At 42.1% G+C, this 19,474-nt stretch overlaps 1 protein-coding gene across 1 annotated transcript; it reads right to left on the bottom strand.

Moving 5' to 3' along the window:
- Window positions 1-357: 357 nt before the first annotated feature.
- LOC121372897 (zinc finger protein 665-like) lies at window positions 358-1,899 on the bottom strand. Its single transcript, XM_041499334.1, has one exon. It carries the CDS (start codon window positions 1,806-1,808, stop codon window positions 378-380), a length of 1,431 nt encoding a protein of 476 aa, XP_041355268.1. The 5' UTR covers window positions 1,809-1,899; the 3' UTR covers window positions 358-377.
- Window positions 1,900-19,474: the final 17,575 nt, after the last annotated feature.

The following is a 19,474-nucleotide window of genomic DNA, read 5'->3' as shown; positions in this document are numbered from 1 at the left end:
AATAGTAACTACTCGTAAAAACATTGCACACGTCACATTTGAAAGGTTTCTCGCCAGTATGAATCAACATATAAATATATATATTTTTTAAAACAGGGAACTATATGTGAAATTGTTGTGCTCTTTCAAGTCGGATCTCTGCCTAAAACATTTTGTGCACACTTCACATTTGAAAGCTTTTTCGCCAGTATGAATCAACATTTGCTGTTTCAAGCCAGAATTCTGTGGAAAACATATTGTACATACTCCACGTTTGAAAGGTTTCTATCCAGTATGAATCACCTTATGTCTTTTCAAGCATGAACTGGTCATAAAACATTTTGTGCACACTTCACATTTGAAGATATTCTCGCCAGTATGAATCAACACATGTTGTTTCAACCTGGAACTTTTTGTAAAACATTTTGTGCAAATTTCACATTTGAACAGCTTTCAAAAGGTTTCTTGCCGGTATGAATCAACATATGTTGAGTCATGTTGGAACGACGCAAAAAATATTTTGTGCACACTTCACATTTGAAAGGTTTCTCGCCAGTATGTATGGACATATGCTGTTTCAAGCTGAACCGGTGTGTAAAACATTTTGTGCACACTTCACATTTGAAACTTGTCTCGCCAGTATGAATCAACACATGTTGTTTCAACTTGGAACTCTGTGTAAAACATTTTGTGCAAACTTCACATTTGAAAGGTTTCTCGGCGGTATGAATCAACATATGTTGACTCAAGTTGGAATGACGCAAAAAACATTTTGTGCACACTTCACATTTGAAAGGTTTCTCGCCAGTATGAATGGACATATGCTGTTTGAAGCGGGAACTGTGTGTAAAACATTTTGTGCACACTTCACATTTGAAAGGTTTCTCACCAGTATGAATCAACATATGCAGTTTCAAGCCGGAAATCTGTGTGAAACATTTTGTGCACACTTCACATTTGAAAGCTTTCTCGCCAGTATGAACCAACTTATGGTTTTTCAATTGGGAATGGTGAATAAATGATTTTTTGCACACTTCACATTTGAAAAGTTTCTCGCCAGTATGAATCAACATATGCTGCGTCAAGCTGGAATTTTGCGTAAAACATTTTGTGCACACTTCACATTTGAAAGACTTCTTGCCAGTATGAGTCAACATATGCTGTTTCAAGCTGAACCTGTGTATAAAACATTTTGTGCACACTTCACATTTTAAACTTGACTCTTCTCCAGTATGAACCAACATATGGTCTTTCAAATGCGAATGGTACATGAAAGATTTTGTGCACACTTCACATTTGAAAGGTCTCTGACCAGTATGAATCAACATATGTTGTTTTAAGCTGGAACTCTGTGCAAAACATTTTTTACATACTTCACATTTGAAAGGGTTCCCACCAGTATGATTTAACATATGCTTTTTCAAATAGTAGCTACTTGTAAAACATTGTTTGCACACTTCACATTTGAAATGGTTTTCGCCGTTATGAATCAACATATGTTGTTTGAAATAGGTATTGGTTTTAAAAGACTTTTCGCACACATCACATTTGAAAGGTTTTTCACCAGTATGAATCATCATATGTTGTTGTAAGTAAAAGCTCGAGGAAAAACCTTTGGAACACACAACACATTTGAACTTGACTTGTCCACTGTGGATCTTCATGTGCGTTTTAATGTTGCTCTTGGTTGAAAAATCTTTTGAACACATTCCACACCTGAAAGGCTTTTCACCAGTATGAACAAGCATGTGTAAGTTTAGAAGAGATTTGTCTTTACAGCATCTTGAGCTGATTTCACATTGGACACGTGATTTATCCCTGTGCGACATGTTGCTTTTCTGATGTAGATCTCCAGTTGTCGTGTTCCAGAATCGACTCCACTTTGTGCCGCCCAGTAAGCATCTGACTTACATCCAAAGCTGTAATACTAGTATGTATACATTACATCTAGCTCTGAAATAAACAAAGTCGTAAGTGAATGAATAAAAGAGAAACTAAGAAGGGCACACACTGGCGTTTGTGGAACAGGTGGCACAACATCCACCTTTAGTCTGACAGGTGCACACTGGCGTTTGTGGAACAGGTGGCACGTCATCCACCTTTAGTCTGACAGGTGAACACTGGCGTTTGTGGCACAGGTGTCACAACATCCACCTTCAGTCTGACAGGTGAACACTGGCGTTTGTGGAACAGGTGTCACAACATCCACCTTCAGTCTGACAGGTGCACACTGGTGTTTGTGGAACAGGTGGCACGTCATCCACCTTTAGTCTGACAGGTGAACACTGGCGTTTGTGGCACAGGTGGCGCGTCATCCACCTTTAGTCTGACAGGTGAACACTGGCGTCTGTGGCACAGGTGTCACAACATCCACCTTTAGTCTGACAGGTGCACACTGGCGTTTGTGGAACAGGTGGCGCGTCATCCACCTTTAGTCTGACAGGTGAACACTGGCGTTTGTGGCACAGGTGGCGCGTCATCCACCTTTAGTCTGACAGGTGAACACTGGCGTCTGTGGAACAGGTGTCACAACATCCACCTTCAGTCTGACAGGTGAACACTGGCGTTTGTGGCACAGGTGGCGCGTCATCCACCTTTAGTCTGACAGGTGAACACTGGCGTCTGTGGAACAGGTGTCACAACATCCACCTTCAGTCTGACAGGTGAACACTGGCGTTTGTGGAACAGGTGGCACAACATCCACCTTTAGTCTGACAGGTGCACACTGGCGTTTGTGGAACAGGTGGCACGTCATCCACCTTTAGTCTGACAGGTGAACACTGGCGTTTGTGGCACAGGTGTCACAACATCCACCTTCAGTCTGACAGGTGAACACTGGCGTTTGTGGAACAGGTGTCACAACATCCACCTTCAGTCTGACAGGTGCACACTGGTGTTTGTGGAACAGGTGGCACGTCATCCACCTTTAGTCTGACAGGTGAACACTGGCGTTTGTGGCACAGGTGGCGCGTCATCCACCTTTAGTCTGACAGGTGAACACTGGCGTCTGTGGCACAGGTGTCACAACATCCACCTTTAGTCTGACAGGTGCACACTGGCGTTTGTGGAACAGGTGGCGCGTCATCCACCTTTAGTCTGACAGGTGCACACTGGCGTTTGTGGCACAGGTGTCACGTCATCCACCTTTAGTCTGACAGGTGAACACTGGCGTTTGTGGCACAGGTGTCACGTCATCCACCTTTAGTCTGACAGGTGAACACTGGCGTTTGTGGAACAGGTGTCACAACATCTACCTTTAGTCTGACAGGTGCACACTGGCGTTTGTGGCACAGGTGTCACGCCATCCACCTTCAGTCTGACAGGTGAACACTGGCGTTTGTGGCACAGGTGTCACGCCATCCACCTTCAGTCTGACAGGTGAACACTGGCGTTTGTGGCACAGGTGTCACGCCATCCACCTTCAGTCTGACAGGTGCACACTGGCGTTTGTGGCACAGGTGTCACGCCATCCACCTTCAGTCTGACAGGTGCACACTGGCGTTTGTGGCACAGGTGTCACGCCATCCACCTTCAGTCTGACAGGTGAACACTGGCGTTTGTGGCACAGGTGTCACATCATCCACCTTCAGTCTGACAGGTGAACACTGGCGTTTGTGGCACAGGTGTCACAACATCCACCTTCAGTCTGACAGGTGCACACTGGCGTTTGTGGCACAGGTGTCACAACATCCACCTTCAGTCTGACAGGTGCACACTGGCGTTTGTGGCACAGGTGTCACAACATCCACCTTCAGTCTGACAGATACACACTGGCGTTTGTGGAACAGGTGTCACAACATCCACCTTCAGTCTGACAGATACACACTGGCGTTTGTGGAACAGGTGTCACAACATCCACCTTTAGTCTGACAGATACACACTGGCGTTTGTGGAACAGGTGTCACATCATCCAACTTTAGTCTGACAGATACACACTGGCGTTTGTGGAACAGGTGTCACATCATCCACCTTTAGTCTGACAGGTGAACACTGGCGTTTGTGGCACAGGTGTCACATCATCCACCTTTAGTCTGACAGATGCACACTGGCGTTTGTGGCACAGGTGTCACAACATCCACCTTCAGTCTGACAGGTGTACACTGGCGTTTGTGGCACAGGTGTCACAACATCCACCTTCAGTCTGACAGGTGAACACTGGCGTTTGTGGCACAGGTGTCACAACATCCACCTTCAGTCTGACAGGTGAACACTGGCGTTTGTGGCACAGGTGTCACAACATCCACCTTCAGTCTGACAGGTGAACACTGGCGTTTGTGGCACAGGTGTCACAACATCCACCTTTAGTCTGACAGATGCACACTGGGATTGGTGACACAGGTGGCACGCCATCCACCTTTAGTCTGACAGATGCACACTGGGATTGGTGACACAGGTGGCACGCCATCCACCTTTAGTCTGACAGATGCACACTGGGATTGGTGACACAGGTGGCACGCCATCCACCTTTAGTCTGACAGGTGGACACTGGCGTTTGTGGCACAGGTGTCACAACATCCACCTTTAGTCTGACAGATGCACACTGGGATTGGTGACACAGGTGGCACGCCATCCACCTTCAGTCTGACAGATGCACACTGGGATTGGTGACACAGGTGGCACGCCATCCACCTTCAGTCTGACAGGTGAACACTGGGATTGGTGTCACATCATCCACCTTTAGTCTGACAGATGCACACTGGGATTGGTGACACAGGTGGCACATCATCCACCTTTAGTCTGACAGATGCACACTGGCGTTTGTGGCACAGGTGTCACATCATCCACCTTTAGTGTGACAGATGCACACTGGCGTTTGTGGCACAGGTGTCACATCATCCACCTTTAGTCTGACAGATGCACACTGGCGTTTGTGGCACAGGTGTCACGTCATCCACCTTTAGTCTGACAGATGCACACTGGCGTTTGTGGCACAGGTGTCACGTCATCCACCTTTAGTCTGACAGATGCACACTGGCGTTTGTGACACAGGTGGCACGTCATCCACCTTCAGTCTGACAGGTGAACACTGGGACTGGTGACACAGGTGGCACGTCATCCACCTTCAGTCTGACAGGTGCACACTGGGACTGGTGACACAGGCGGCACGTCATCCACCTTCAGTCTGACAGGTGCACACTGGGACTGGTGACACAGGTGGCACGCCATCCACCTTCAGTCTGACAGGTGAACACTGGGATTGGTGACACAGGTGTCACGCCATCCACCTTCAATCTGACAGGTGCACACTGGGACTAGTGACACAGGTGGCACGTCATCCACCTTCAGTCTGACATGTGGACACTGGGATTGGTGACACAGGTGGCACGTCATCCACCTTCAGTCTGACAGGTGAACACTGAGACTGGTGACACGTCATCCACCTTCAGTCTCACAGGTGCAGACTGGGATTGGTGACACAGGTGGCACGTCATCCACCTTCAGTCTGACAGGTGGACACTGAGACTGGTGACACAGGTGGCACGTCATCCACCTTCAGTCTGACAGGTGCAGACTGGGATTGGTGACACAGGTGGCACGTCATCCACCTTCAGTCTCACAGGTGCAGACTGGGATTGGTGACACAGGTGGCACGTCATCCACCTTCAGTCTGACAGGTACACACTGGGATTGGTGACAGGGTTCGTCTGATGCACCTTCAGTTTGACAGGAGCACACTGGCGTTGGTGACACAGGTTTCACTGAATCACCTTCAGTCTGATGGTGTTGGCGTCAAGACTACTAATCATGAACATGAAAGAAAATAAATGTGTGTGCGTGTGTGTGTGTGTGTGGCGTACATAAAATGTATCCAGTTGGCTATAAAATCCATAACTGATTGTGTGGAGTAAATGTTATCTTTAATTATTCCTCCAAACTAAATATGTTAAATGATATTAAATGAAACATTAAAAATGGAACCAGGTATATAACATGAATTTTACATCAAATTATCTAAAACACTTTTTGATATAATGCTTATTTCCTATTTATAAACTCGGATTAATAAAAGGACAAATACATTATAATGTGGGGGATGGAGGATGTGTAAAACAACAAAAATAATATCTAATTAATTGTGGTAATTAATTTACTGGTAAATAAAAAATTAAAAAAACTTTATTTTAGAATATCATCGAAAAGATGCTACTTTTAGTTAATGATTTCACAGTGAATAATATTAATTTCGAAGGGTGGGGGAGAGGTCTTTTTGGGGGGTGTTCATGACGGACGAGTGTACTAAAGATATTTTTTGGTTTTAAGTGTTAAAAATATATACCCCTCTATTTTTCAAAATGAATTTTACTTGTAGAATGCAGGACATTGCATTTCTGGACATTTAATTTTCATAATTTTCAGGGGGAGTATACCCTCGGTTTTCCTTAGAAAGTCCGGCGTTTGACGCTATCGATTAAGCCCGACACACAGATTCAGTCGGAGACTGCTCTGATCCCGTTACACATTTCCCTGCACGTGCGCCTACTCACTCTTCTTTAACATTTAGTCAATTAAATGTTAACTGCATGTATATTTAATGCATCAATTTAATTGGGAAACAAATGCGAAAATTTGCAGATGGACAACCTAATTTTGTAATATGAAATGTTATTACATTAGTGAAAAGCTGACCATGCGGTGCGAATTCCCTGACCTCATTTCACGTAACACGTGTGTTGCGCGAGCTCACATAAATGAAGCGAAAACTAACTTTAGAAAGTGTCTGTTTATCAATTTTAGTAACATACTGGATCGTAGCGTTATAAGCAGCTTTTTCTTGGCATTTTACTTCACGGACACCTACATGAAATACCATACGAATAAAGGCCTAATTTCTCAACTGCCTTAAAAAGGGAGGACGCTTATTCCGGCAAATACGGTACTCTGTATAATAAGCAGGAGTCCGACACACACAAACATACATTATATATGTGTATAGGGGATGGATGGATGGATGGATGGAGAGAGAGAGAGAGAGAGAGAGAGAGAGAGAGAGAGAGAGAGAGAGAGAGAGAGAGAGAGAGAGAGAGAGAGAGAGAGAGAGAGAGAGAGAGAGAGTGTGGTGGGGGGGGGGGGGGGGGGGGGGGGTCAATTATAATGTTCTTACTTGCAAACCAATCATAGTCTGTGAAGAGTCTCGCGGTCTTGGCCAATCTTTGAAATGAATGACGACGCCTGCTGCAGAATTACAGAAATTGCAAGTGTAGAATGGGGAAAAAGAGGTAGTTTGTGTTCAGAAATTTCCGTTGCCCGGCGGACGACTGAATTGTAAATTTTGCACGTCTCAGCAAATGTTTACTGTCTGAGGCGAGCGGACGAGTAGTTTTGGCCAGCCCTGTATATAATATATAATAATTTGTTTTGTTACAACAGGCCTAATTTTATAATTCATTAATATTCTCTTGTCATCTATTTTCTTCTAAGAACAATAGAAAATGCAGTAAAAGTATTTCGTGTCTCATATTAACTTAACCAATTACACAATGTGTGTGTGTGTGGGCAGAACGTTTCAGCCAGTGCACTACGACTGGAATATCAAAGGCCGTGGTATGTGCTATCCTGTCTTGTCTGCGGGATGGTGTATATGAAAGACCCCTTGATATTAACGTAAAGATGTAGCGGGCTTCCTCTTAAAGGCTATATGTCAAACTTACCAAATGGTTCACACCCAATAGCCGATGCAGGCCTGGCATCTTAACAACGCATGTTACACTCAACAAACAGCGCACGTAAAATTGATGGGTATATTTATTTCCACTGTTTACAAAAATCTAAAGTTTTCATAACTCATTTAGCTATGAAAATCAAAAACGTGACAGTGGCTTCCATGCTGTCATTAAACTGGTATTTCCCTTTGTTGAACAAATCGGGAAATGGGTGCTTCTGTGATAAAAGACGCAAACCCAATTCGCCAACATTTAAACACCGATATGTGCCACAATAACGGCGGTTTTCAGTTGGGACAAAAATTATTTATGAAGGACATGTTACCACTTTATGGGTCAATGCTATATTCCACGTTTTGGAAAAGAAAAGCTCACTAACAGGGATCTTGAATATGCGGTACCCCTCCAAATCAGCATGTCGCCAAAGGCCTATTGCGAAATGTTTCTTAATATTTTTCGAATAAATATTGTAATAATCTAAGGTTTCTTTGATTAAGTAGTTTATATTCAGTTCGGAATTTAATATGCAAGTGACAAAAAGTCAATAAATGTAAAACTCACGAAAAAAACGTGTCGGGAAGGGTCAAAATTTAGTGTCGCCAAGTTTATGTCAATGCCGTAACGAATACATATCGATCCAACATCTCCCGGAGTAGCAGGGTAAATGAAGAAAGTCAGTGACGTCATCAAGCCTCTTCATACTGGCGCCATTTGTGAATGTTTGCTGAGACTCGCAGAGGTAAGTTTCTACGGTTTTTGACCGATTTCTTTGATTTGATAGAAGGTTATGCTTATTCATAGTCAATAACGTAACGTACATTATCCTAAGACACACGTTGTTTTTCAAATATTTGTTTTATCAACAGATTCAGAGCGTTGAACAAGTGGTCGAGGTGTCACCAAAATATGCATTACGCCAATATATGTAATACAATGAACACTTCTTGTACATGTTGTCAATGCCGTAACGTCAATACCGTAACGTATGCCGTGTACTGAGGATGTGTTACGGCAGTGACATGCATTTAGAGTGGGCCTATGCTCATTTCAAACAGCAACTTTGATTTTATTTACCTATTTTCTGATGTTCAGACCCCATCGGTCTATTGTGGATGCGTTAGTCCTATATAGTGCTATGCATTTTATTTGCAGGCAATGCCATCTAAGAAGAAAGAGCCCCTCAGTAACAAAGAGAGGCAGAGGCTATGGCGGGCTCGCAAAAGGGCAACCGTGCAGACCCATGCGAGCTATCTAGAAGCAGAGAGGGAACGCCACGCGGAAAGAAAAGCTCTAGGAAAGATAAAAACTATAAAAGATATGACCAGAAAAGAAAAGGAGGCGCAGAGAAAGAAATGGCGGGGAAGCCAGAAAAAACACAGGAGCGCCGACGCTGATGCTGAATTGGAGCGTTTAACCCCTCCCACGAGTCCCACTGTCGCAGTAGAGCAGCCCCCACCGGTTCAAATAGGAAACCAGCAGCAGGGGTCGGCGAATCAGGGTCGGAAAAAGGTGCGCCGTGATAGGGCCAAAGCCTACAAGACAATAACGAAACTTAAGGTGAAGCTGCACCATGCTAACAAACGAGTAAAAAAGGTACAGAAACGGCTTGAGAGAGCGAGGGAAACCGTACAACTAGAGAAGTTTACAGGTTCCCCAAGAAGCAAGGCAAACAGACTATTAAAACTGAGGGACGAAAAGACATTAAGAAAACATTTGACATTCTATTTTACCATTTCTGATGCACTGAAACAAAAATATCATGCTTTAAACTCGCAAAAAGAAAAACGCGTCGTGAAGCGCATTGCCGGTACTAATTTTCTCATTAAATATCGCCTCTTGAAACACGCAGCGACTGCTTTGCGCATCGAACGTAGCGTTCTAAAGTCGACTATGTTAGTGAGAAAACGGAGACGCGATCGTCACAATGATGAAATCATTGAAAGCGTTAGAGCGTTTTACCTTCGCGATGATGTCAGCACTATGCGCCCCGGCAAAAAAGATTCTGTGACAGTGCGGCATGTGGATCATCAGAAGCGCATACTAAACGATAGCATGACAAATCTGCACTTGAAATACTTGTGCGAAAATCCAACAAAAAAAGTCGGTTATGATTTCTTTTGCCGCCAGAGGCCTGGATGGGTATGTCCGCCCCAAATACGCGATCGCGAATCTTGCTTATGCAAAACACACCAAAATCTGCAGCTAATGAGCGACGTCCTATTCCGTAACAATGTCATCACAGTCAGAGACCCAGAGTTGATTCTGGAATCTCTTTGTTGCTCGACTCGAAACAATGAATGCATGTATCGGGAATGCAACGAGTGCAATGAGAAGCGGGTAATCTTCCAACCGTTTGAACAAACCCAATCTGTTCAGTGGGAAGAGTGGAGGGTCATTGAGCACGAGTTTAAAAACAAAACCACTGGGGATGTTGAAACAACGCGGAGGACGGGTAAGGTCAAAATTGACGGCAATATTGGTGAACTGACGGACAGGTTTGAGACAGCGCTAACGCGAAAATTGGCCAGGCACACTTATAATATACGACACCAGTACCGCGAAATCCGGATGAAAAAACTCTGTCTGGCCGAAAATGAAATATTGGTGCACTGTGATTTCAGCGAAAACTACACCCTTAAATACGCAGAAGAGATACAGAGTTGCCATTTTGGGGGTTCGAATCAACAAGCCACCTTACACACTGGAATGTGCTATCTCAAGGGTGAAGAATTCGGCTTTGCAACGGTATCGGGTTGTAGGAGGCACGACCCAGCCGCCATATGGGCTCATTTGAAACCAATACTGAACAAAGTGTTGCAGGAACACCCACATGTTGATACTGCATACTTCCTCTCAGATGGCCCCACAACCCAATACCGTTGCAAAGCAAATTTCTACCTGTTGAGTACATTACCACACGACTGGGGGATGACTAGGGGTGTCAATTGGTCTTTCTTGGAGGCGGGACACGGGAAGGGGGCCGCGGACGGGATTGGGGGTGCCATTAAACGAAAGGCCGATCGCATAGTAGCACAGGGGAAGGACATTCCCGACGTTATCACCCTCGTGGAAGTGCTGATGTCTGAGAATACAAGTATTTACATACATCACATAACTGACGACGACGTCATCAAAGTGGATGACTTCCTTAATGCCGCACTGCCGCTCCGCACACTGCCTGGAACAATGACCTTTCATCAGCTGATTTCTTTGCAGAGAGGGCAGCTTCTTTCCCGTCGATTGAGTTGTTTTTGTCAGGGGCTACACTGTGGGTGTTTTAAGCTAGTGAAGCATGTATTTTTGCAAGGTGAAAACAGAAATCTGCAAACTAGGCCTACTACTGGTGGTGAGTCCATTCCGTCGACTGAACGAATCAACCAGGAGCCCACACCAGCTCAGGTTGGTCCCCTACACTCGAAACATGCAGCTGATGCAAAAGTTGTTTCCTCCTTACAAGCAATTCATGAATTTTCCAATGACTTAGTTGGTAAATTCTGCGTCATACAGTATGATGGAAAACCCTATCCAGGCGTCATAGAAGACGTTGATGACGATTCTCTGAGGATAGATGCCATGAGCCACGTTGGAAGGCACGGAACAAATCGATTTTTTTGGCCGAAAATAAAAGATGACTATGTGTGGTACGAGGAGTCTGACATAGTAACTGTAATTCCTGAACCAACACGAATTGAAGGATCGGAAGAACATTTCAAGGTTGACGGGGTCGTATGGGAAGCAGTGACCAAGGCATTAGATGAATGGGTCAGATAGGCTAATCTGGACTGACATGCATGCACGCGTGCGACATCTTATGAGGCATAACTTCAGTGTAGTTTCGAATGCGAAAGTGGTATAAGTATAGCCTACTAAGTGTATAGTTGACCCAGTGTTCACATGGGTTGACTTCGCGGATAGCTTTTTTGCCGCCGGTGGGTTATGATATGGTTTCCTTTGATCGTGGCAGAAATTTTATTCTGGTTGATGTTCGTTATTGTTCCAGTTCATCGATTTAGTGTTAAATGATTTTTTTTCATGTTCGAGTTTTATACATTCAAAGTCTTTATTCTGCATTACCTACTGAGGATTCGGCTTCATGCCGCACACTGATGTCCACGTTCTATGCCTAACCATGATAACCATAGCTCTTAGATACTGGTAAGACCGTCTGTCAAAGATCTCTGATAGAAACATGGAACTTGCGTCAAAAACAGAATCTTCAGTAGGCCGAATAAAAGGTCATAAAATAGTAAAATCCATTATCATATACTAGACTATGTAGGCTACAATGCTAGTCTTGCATTTTGCGTAATAAATGTTATTTTTGTATACATGTATTTAAGTTGTTATTCCTTAGAACTGTCTTTCCTCTAAAAGGCCACTGTTTTGAAGCTATGCCTCCAGATCGTGCGCAACTCAGCTGAGTCCCGGAGTCTAGAATATTATTAATTGTCCGAGGTGTCGGCATTCGATAGTCCTTTGAATCAATGGAAATTCAGCCATGATATTCAGTCTCCAAGGACAGGATCAATGTGGTCAATACCGTAACGCATGTCACTGTCGTAACGTTTAGTAGTCAGCACGAATTTACATTTTATTTCGGCTGAAATCCTATATTTAAGTGTCCGATTTCTCCGATATGCCATTCTTTGTCATGCAATCTAATCGCAAAAGATGGTGTATCCTGTATAAATGTTGCCAGTATTCCAAAATTCATAAATGCTGCCTTAGCTATGGATCAACCTGTACAAATTATAGTCACAGATTGTGGTTTTTAGGAAATTATTTTGATTTCTTGGTAATAAATAAGAAAACATATCTCTAATATGTTAGAAAATTCACCAATTTCGAATATGGTCCGCACCACGTCTAGATGTACTGCAGCTTTGATGATTATTCATGCCTGAAACTATGCGTTACGGCGGTGACATGCTAGGTAAATAGGAATCAGGACCCATATAAAAATGACTGCATATGTCGTGGACTGCGCAAAAACGTGCACTGCTGACACAAGAGTATGTAAGAAGAGTAATAACCGAGTCAGAAAATAATGAAATCTTTCCAAAATATCACTGTTATTTTTTTACCATTTCCAATTGCTAATTGGGTGTTTTATCCCAGAAGCACCCAAATACTGATTTAATAGACAATTTTATAGACGTACCAGTCAAAATCCAACCGGAGCTACACTGCCTATTTTATTAATTTTGGAGAGTGATTTTTCGCTCGCCTTAGCATACTGAGATGTGCGATTTTTCACTCGCCTATAATTTTCAAAAACCAAGGGCTGGCCGATGATTAATAAATCAATATGATCTAGTGGTGTCGTTAAACACAACTAACTAAACTGGTCTTATATCAGCCATGTTTAACTCGGGACGACAGAACGGCCGTCGATTCGGTCTATTCATCTTAAGGGCTGTGTTCATTTTTAAATGTCTGATGTGGCATTCCACTCAGTCCGGACCGGCCTCGGTGGCGTCGTGGTTAAGCCATCGGTCTACAGACTGGTAGGTACTGGGTTCGGATCCCAGTCGAGGCATGGGATGTGTAATCCAGATACCGACTCCAAACCCTGAGTGAGTGCTCCGCAAGGCTCAATGGGTAGGTGTAAACCACTTGCACCGACCAGTGTTCCATAACTGGTTCAACAAAGGCCATGGTTTGTGCTATCCTGCCTGTGGGAAGCGCAAATAAAAGATCCTTTGCTGCTAATCGGAAAGAGTAGGCCATGTAGTGGCGACAGCGGGTTTCCTCTCAAAATCTGTGTGGTCTTTAACCACATGTCTGACGCCATATAACCGTAAATAAAATGTGTTGAGGGCGTCGTTAAATAAAACATTTCTTTCTTTTTTCCACTCAGTCCGAATCAGTGTCTCATTTCGGTTTAACGAGTTATCAATATACAAGCCGAAAGTAAATATACGTTTCTGTGTACAATGACCAAAAAAAAAAACTCATGCGTATATATCATTATGCATTTTTCAGCGTACTCACCTGACACTGAATACTGTTGATAATCGCACAATACAACACATTACACTAATAAACCGAATCCACCAACAGAGAAATAAATCCGTGTCAATACAAAGAAAGCGGAAATAGTCACACGAATCTGACCTGCTGTTCGGACCATACTCAGTGCGGACAGCTATAATCATAGTGAGGGGGTTGGGTTGGATACATGGTGTTAGGGGCCGTCCATAATTTTCTACATTTTCACAAGTGTACAAAGAGTACACTTTTGACCGCCCCCCGCCCCCCCCCCCCCCCCCCCCCCCCTCAAAGTGTACATCTCCAAATGAAATATGTTGATTGACTTTTTTCATTTTCAAAAAGTGTACGCTGGTGCCTTAACCTGGCCTAAAAAAAACCATATGTTTTCATCATTCTGTGACTGTCAAGACATCTAGTCTTGAACATTTAGTTTTGTGTTTGTCAGCATCTTCAGATCAAGTTTGTTTTGTTTAACGATACCACTAGAGCACATTGATTTATTAATCATCGATTATATGATGTAAAAGATTTGATAATTTTTACATATAGTCTTAGAGAGGAAACCTACTACATTTTTTCATTTATAGTAAGAACTATTTTATATGCACAATCCCATAAACAGGATAGCATATACCAGGGTATTTGGTATACCAGTCGTGATTCACTGGCTGGGACGAGAAATAGCCAAACGGTCCCACCGACGGGGAACAGCATCTTCAGATAGGCTTCCCATTAACTGCTAATTACATCAATTGTCTTATTAAAGGCACTGTCATCCTAACGTTAATACTAGCTCCAGCTCATTGGGCTTTTTAATCGTCCCAGCCAGTGCACCACGACTGGTGTATCAACATCTTCATAAATCAAGGCTAATATTCGTTCCTTGAATACGAGGAACGAATATTAGCCTTGATTTATGAAGATGGTGTATCAAAGGCCATGATATGTGCTATCACGGCTGTGGGATGGTGCATATAAAAAATCCCTGGTTACTTATTGAAAAAATGTAGCGGGTTTCATGTATAAGACTATGTCTGAATTACAAATGTTTGACATCCAGTAGCCGATGATTATTAAATTAATGTGATGTAGTGGTGTCGATAAGCAAAATAAACTTTAATGTGATGACTTGCACATGCACACGCTTCGTTTAGAGTGTCAACTTCAGTTTCCATGTTCTACAAGCGAATACCTTCAGTAAAAGTCTGGGTAACACCTCCATGTGAAGTACGTTTTCTCTCAAGGGCCTGTTTTGGGTTGCTCGTCAAAAGGTAAAATACAATATTGAAGTGTCATACAATAAATCGTTATTATACACCCACAGATTATTAATTTTGATTTGTATGTTACCAACAACGTTTCAGCATTATTCTTTAAAAGAAACCTGGATTCGGGGTAAAAAAAACAACAACAACACAACAACAATGACCACATCTAACTTAATTTGAATGAATGAAAGAAAAGAAAGAAATGTTTTATTTTACGACGCACTCAACACATTTTATTTACGGTTATATGGCGTCAGACATATGGTTAAGGACCACACAGATTTTGAGAGGAAACCCGCTGTCGCCACTACATGGGCTACTCTTCCGATTAGCAGCAAGGGATCTTTTATTTGCACTTCCCACAGGCAGGATAGCACAAACCATGGCCTTTGTTGAACCAGTTATGGATCACTGGTCGGTGCAAGTGGTTTACACCTACCCATTGAGCCTTGCGGAGCACTCACTCAGGGTTTGGAGTCGGTATCTGGATTTAAAATCCCATGCCTCGACTGGGATCCGAACCCAGTACCTACCAGCCTGTAGACCGATGGCTTAACCACGACGCCACCGAGGCCGGTCCCTTGAATGAACGAATGAATGAATGAAAGTTTAACGACACCCCAGTACGAAAAATACATCGGTTATTGGGTGTCAAACTATGGTAATGGAAACAAATAAGGTGATGATCAACATCAATATAAAAATTCAAGATTTAAACAAAAACAGAGCAAAGAACTGTACAAAAATACAAATATCACAAATAGATACTGACTTTTACTCAAAATTTCAATTTGTGCTGTATTGGCCATTCTCAAAGAGAATGTTACACCCCTGCACCACGGTGAGGTTACAGCACGCGCAGGGGCTAACTTAATTTTGCCCAGAAATCACATTCAATTTTAAACTATCTCCAAGTCTGATAGTTTCTCAGTCAACCAATGGGGCCCGTTGTAGTCCAAATTTCATGTTTTGTATAAATAAACGAACAGAAAGAAACAAAGAAATTTTTATTTAACGACGCACTCAACACATTTTATTTACGGTTATATGGCGTCAGACATATGGTTAAGGACCACACACTGATTTTGAGAGGAAACCCGCTGTCGCCACTTCATGGGCTACTCTTTTCGATTAGCAGCAAGGGATCTTTTATATGCACTATCCCATATACAGGATAGCACACGCCACGGCCTTTGATGTACCAGTCGTGGAGCACTGGCTGGAGCGAGAAATCTGGTAGGTTGGCGATTTTGGTCGAGTGAAGTGTGAAACACACCTACTACTGCAAATGTAGAGTTCTGAATTTGCACTGTTTAAAAGCAATTCAACAACTTAACATTTAAAATACTGCTTACTAATAAGATTAACATAGGTCTTTTTGTGTTACTTGTTTAATGCAACCACTTTTGGATAAACGTGAGTAGTTTTTTTTTTTTTATTGTTTGTATATTTTGTTGTTGTTTGTGTGTGTGTGGCGGGGGGAGTTGCTGGTTTTTTAAATTTATTTTATTTTTTATATTTTCATTTGTTTGTATATTTCACATTGAAAGGTTTCTCGCCAGTATGAACCGATATTCAAGATGGAACTCTGTGTAAAACATTTTGTGCATACTTCACATTTGAACAGCTTTCCCCCAGTATGAATCAACAAATGTTCTTCCAAGTAGGAACTATCTGTAAAACATTTTGTGCATACTTCACATATGAAACTTGTCTCACCATTATGAATTAACATATGCTGTTTCAAGCTGGAACTCTGCTTAAAACATTTCTTGCAACCTACATATTAGAAAGATTTCTGGCCAGTTTGAATCAACATATATTGTTTTAACTTGGAACTCGTTATAAAATATTTTGTACATACTTTACAGTTGAACGAGTTCTTATCAGTATGAAACAACATATGGATTTTCAAACAGGAACTACTCCTAAAACATTTCTTGCACACTTCACATTAGAAAGATTTCTACCCAGTATGAATCTGCATATGCTGTTTCAAGATACAACTCTATGTAAAACATTGTGTACATACTTCACATACAAAACCTTTTTATACTATGAATTACCATATGGTGTTTCAAGTGGCAACTCTGTCTATAACATTTTTGACATAATTTACATTTAAACGGGTACTCGCCAGTATGAACCAACTTATGGTTTTTCAATTGGGAATGGTGAATAAAAGATTTTTTGCACACTTCACATTTGAAAAGTTTCTCGCCAGTATGAATCAACATATGCTGCGTCAAGCTGGAATTTTGTGTAAACCATTTTGTGCACACTTCACATTTGAAAGGTTTCTCACCAGTATGAATCAACATATGCTTTTAGAAACAGGTATTGCTTTTAAACCACTTTGTGCAGACATCACAATTTAAAGATTTGTTAGCAGTGTGACCAGATATATACTGTTTCAAAAGGGTGGTAGTTATAAAACTCTTTCCACAAAGCTCACATTTGAATGGTTTCTCATCAGTATCAATCAACATATGTTGCTTTAAGTAATAGCATGAGACAAAACCTTTGGAACACACTACACATCTGAAAAAGGTTTCTCCTGTGTGGACGTGCATGTGTATTTTAATGTACCTCTTGGATGAGAAATCCTTCAAACACATTCCACACCTGAAAGGTTTTTCATTAGTGTGAACATGCATGTGTCTTTTAATGTCACTCTTTGTTGAAAAAGTCTTTAAGCACATTCTACACCTGAAAGGTTTTTCACCAGTGTGCACATGCATATCTATTTCTAGATGAGACTTGGCTTCACAACTCTTTGAGCAGACTTCACATTTGAAACGTGATTTATCACTGAACGACATGTTGGAGTTCAGAGGCAGATCTTCAATTCACGTTTTTTCTTTTCTTTCAAACGTTTCCACTTTGTGCTCAGTAAACATCAGTGTGTAGTGTTTCCTCTAGAGAACTTCTTTCAAATCAGAATGTAACAAATGTCTGACATTCATACACAACTGTACTAAGGATATAGCTAGTTCTGAAATAGAAAAAAGAAAAAGAAATGAATCAATAAAATAGAAGCTAAGATGGATATTCACATTCAGTCTGACAAGTGCACACTGGCATTGGTGGCACAGTTTTCTCTGTTGATCACCTTCAGTCTGACAGGTGTACACTGGCGTTGGTGACAGTTTTCTGTGTCAATCACCTTCAGTCTGACAGCTGGACTCTGGCGTTGGTGACACATTTTTCATGCCAATTACCTATAGTCTGATAGGTGCACACTGACGTTGTCCGTTTTCATGTCAATTACCTTTATTCTGACAGGTGGACACTGGCGTTGGTGACATAGTTTTCACGTCAATCACCTTCAGTCCGACAGGTGCATACTGGCATACCTAATGCAGTAAGCTATATATGCTTTCCCACAGACAGTTGAATGGATCCAACGAGGCGGTGCAACTGAGTGAGCTAAATTTCGCCCCCATTCACCTTTAGTCTGACGATGTCGACCTCAAGACTACAATCATGGGCATGAAAGAAAATAAATTCAATATTACCAAATGTTTGACGTTCAGTAGCTGGTTATTAATACATCAATGTGCTCTAGTGTTAAAGAAAACAAACTGGTCTTATATCAGCCACATTTAACTCGGGACCATAACACTGCGGTTGTTGCTGTTTATTCATCTTAGAATGTTTAAATGTCTGATATTGCATCCTACTCAGTCCGCATTAGTGTTTGCTTTTGGTTAGGCCATCGGTCAACAGGCTGGTAGGTACTGGGTTCGGATCCAAGTCGAGGCATGGGATTTTTAATCCAGATACCGACTCCAAACCCTGAGTGAGTGCTCCGCAAGGCTCAATGGGTAGGTGTAAACCACTTGCACCGACCAGTGATCCATAACTGGTTCAACAAAGGCCATGGTTTGTGCTATCCTGCCTGTGGGAAGCGCAAATAAAAGATCCCTTGCTGCTAATCGGAAGAGTAGCCCATGTAGTGGCGACAGCGGGTTTCCTCTCAAAATCTGTGTGGTCCTTAACCATATGTCTGACGCCATATAACCGTATAAAATTATTTTAAATAAATGAAAACAAGATAACACACACGCACACGCACACACGCACACACGCATATATATATATATATATATATATATATATATATATATATATATATATATATATATACACTAGTATATTACAATTTACAGATTATTATTTTCTTCTAAGAAATATTTCTCGTTGGGTATGTTTGTAATGGACTCACAGTTTGAGAATATATATATATATTAAAACATGTTAGACAACAATTTTATTGAATATCCCCTCTCCCCCCCCCCCCCCCCCCGAAAAATAAACTCCACCAAAAAAAACCCAAAGAAACAAAAAAACAACCTCGTATTAATGCACCAAAGACCCCCTTTTGCCACCATGTAGTGACTAGATCAAAGTGTTTCTTTTCTTTCTTTCAATTTGCATGTTGCATGTTGCATGTTACGGCTGTGGGAAGGTGTATATAAAATATGCCTTACTACTAATGGAAAAAGTGTCGCGGGTTTCCTTTCTAAGAGTAGACTATATGTCAGAATTACCAAATGTTTGACATCCAAT

Source organism: Gigantopelta aegis, chromosome 5 (assembly GCF_016097555.1).
Source record: "Gigantopelta aegis isolate Gae_Host chromosome 5, Gae_host_genome, whole genome shotgun sequence".
NCBI lineage: Eukaryota > Metazoa > Mollusca > Gastropoda > Neomphalida > Peltospiridae > Gigantopelta > Gigantopelta aegis.
Note: the sequence above shows the minus strand (reverse complement) of the source record. Positions and strands in the feature narration are given on the sequence as shown.

Excerpts from the sequence above, each read along its gene's own strand:
- LOC121372897 (XM_041499334.1), bottom strand. The coding sequence starts at position 1,808 with ATGTCGCACAGGGATAAATCACGTGTCCAATGTGAAATCAGCTCAAGA.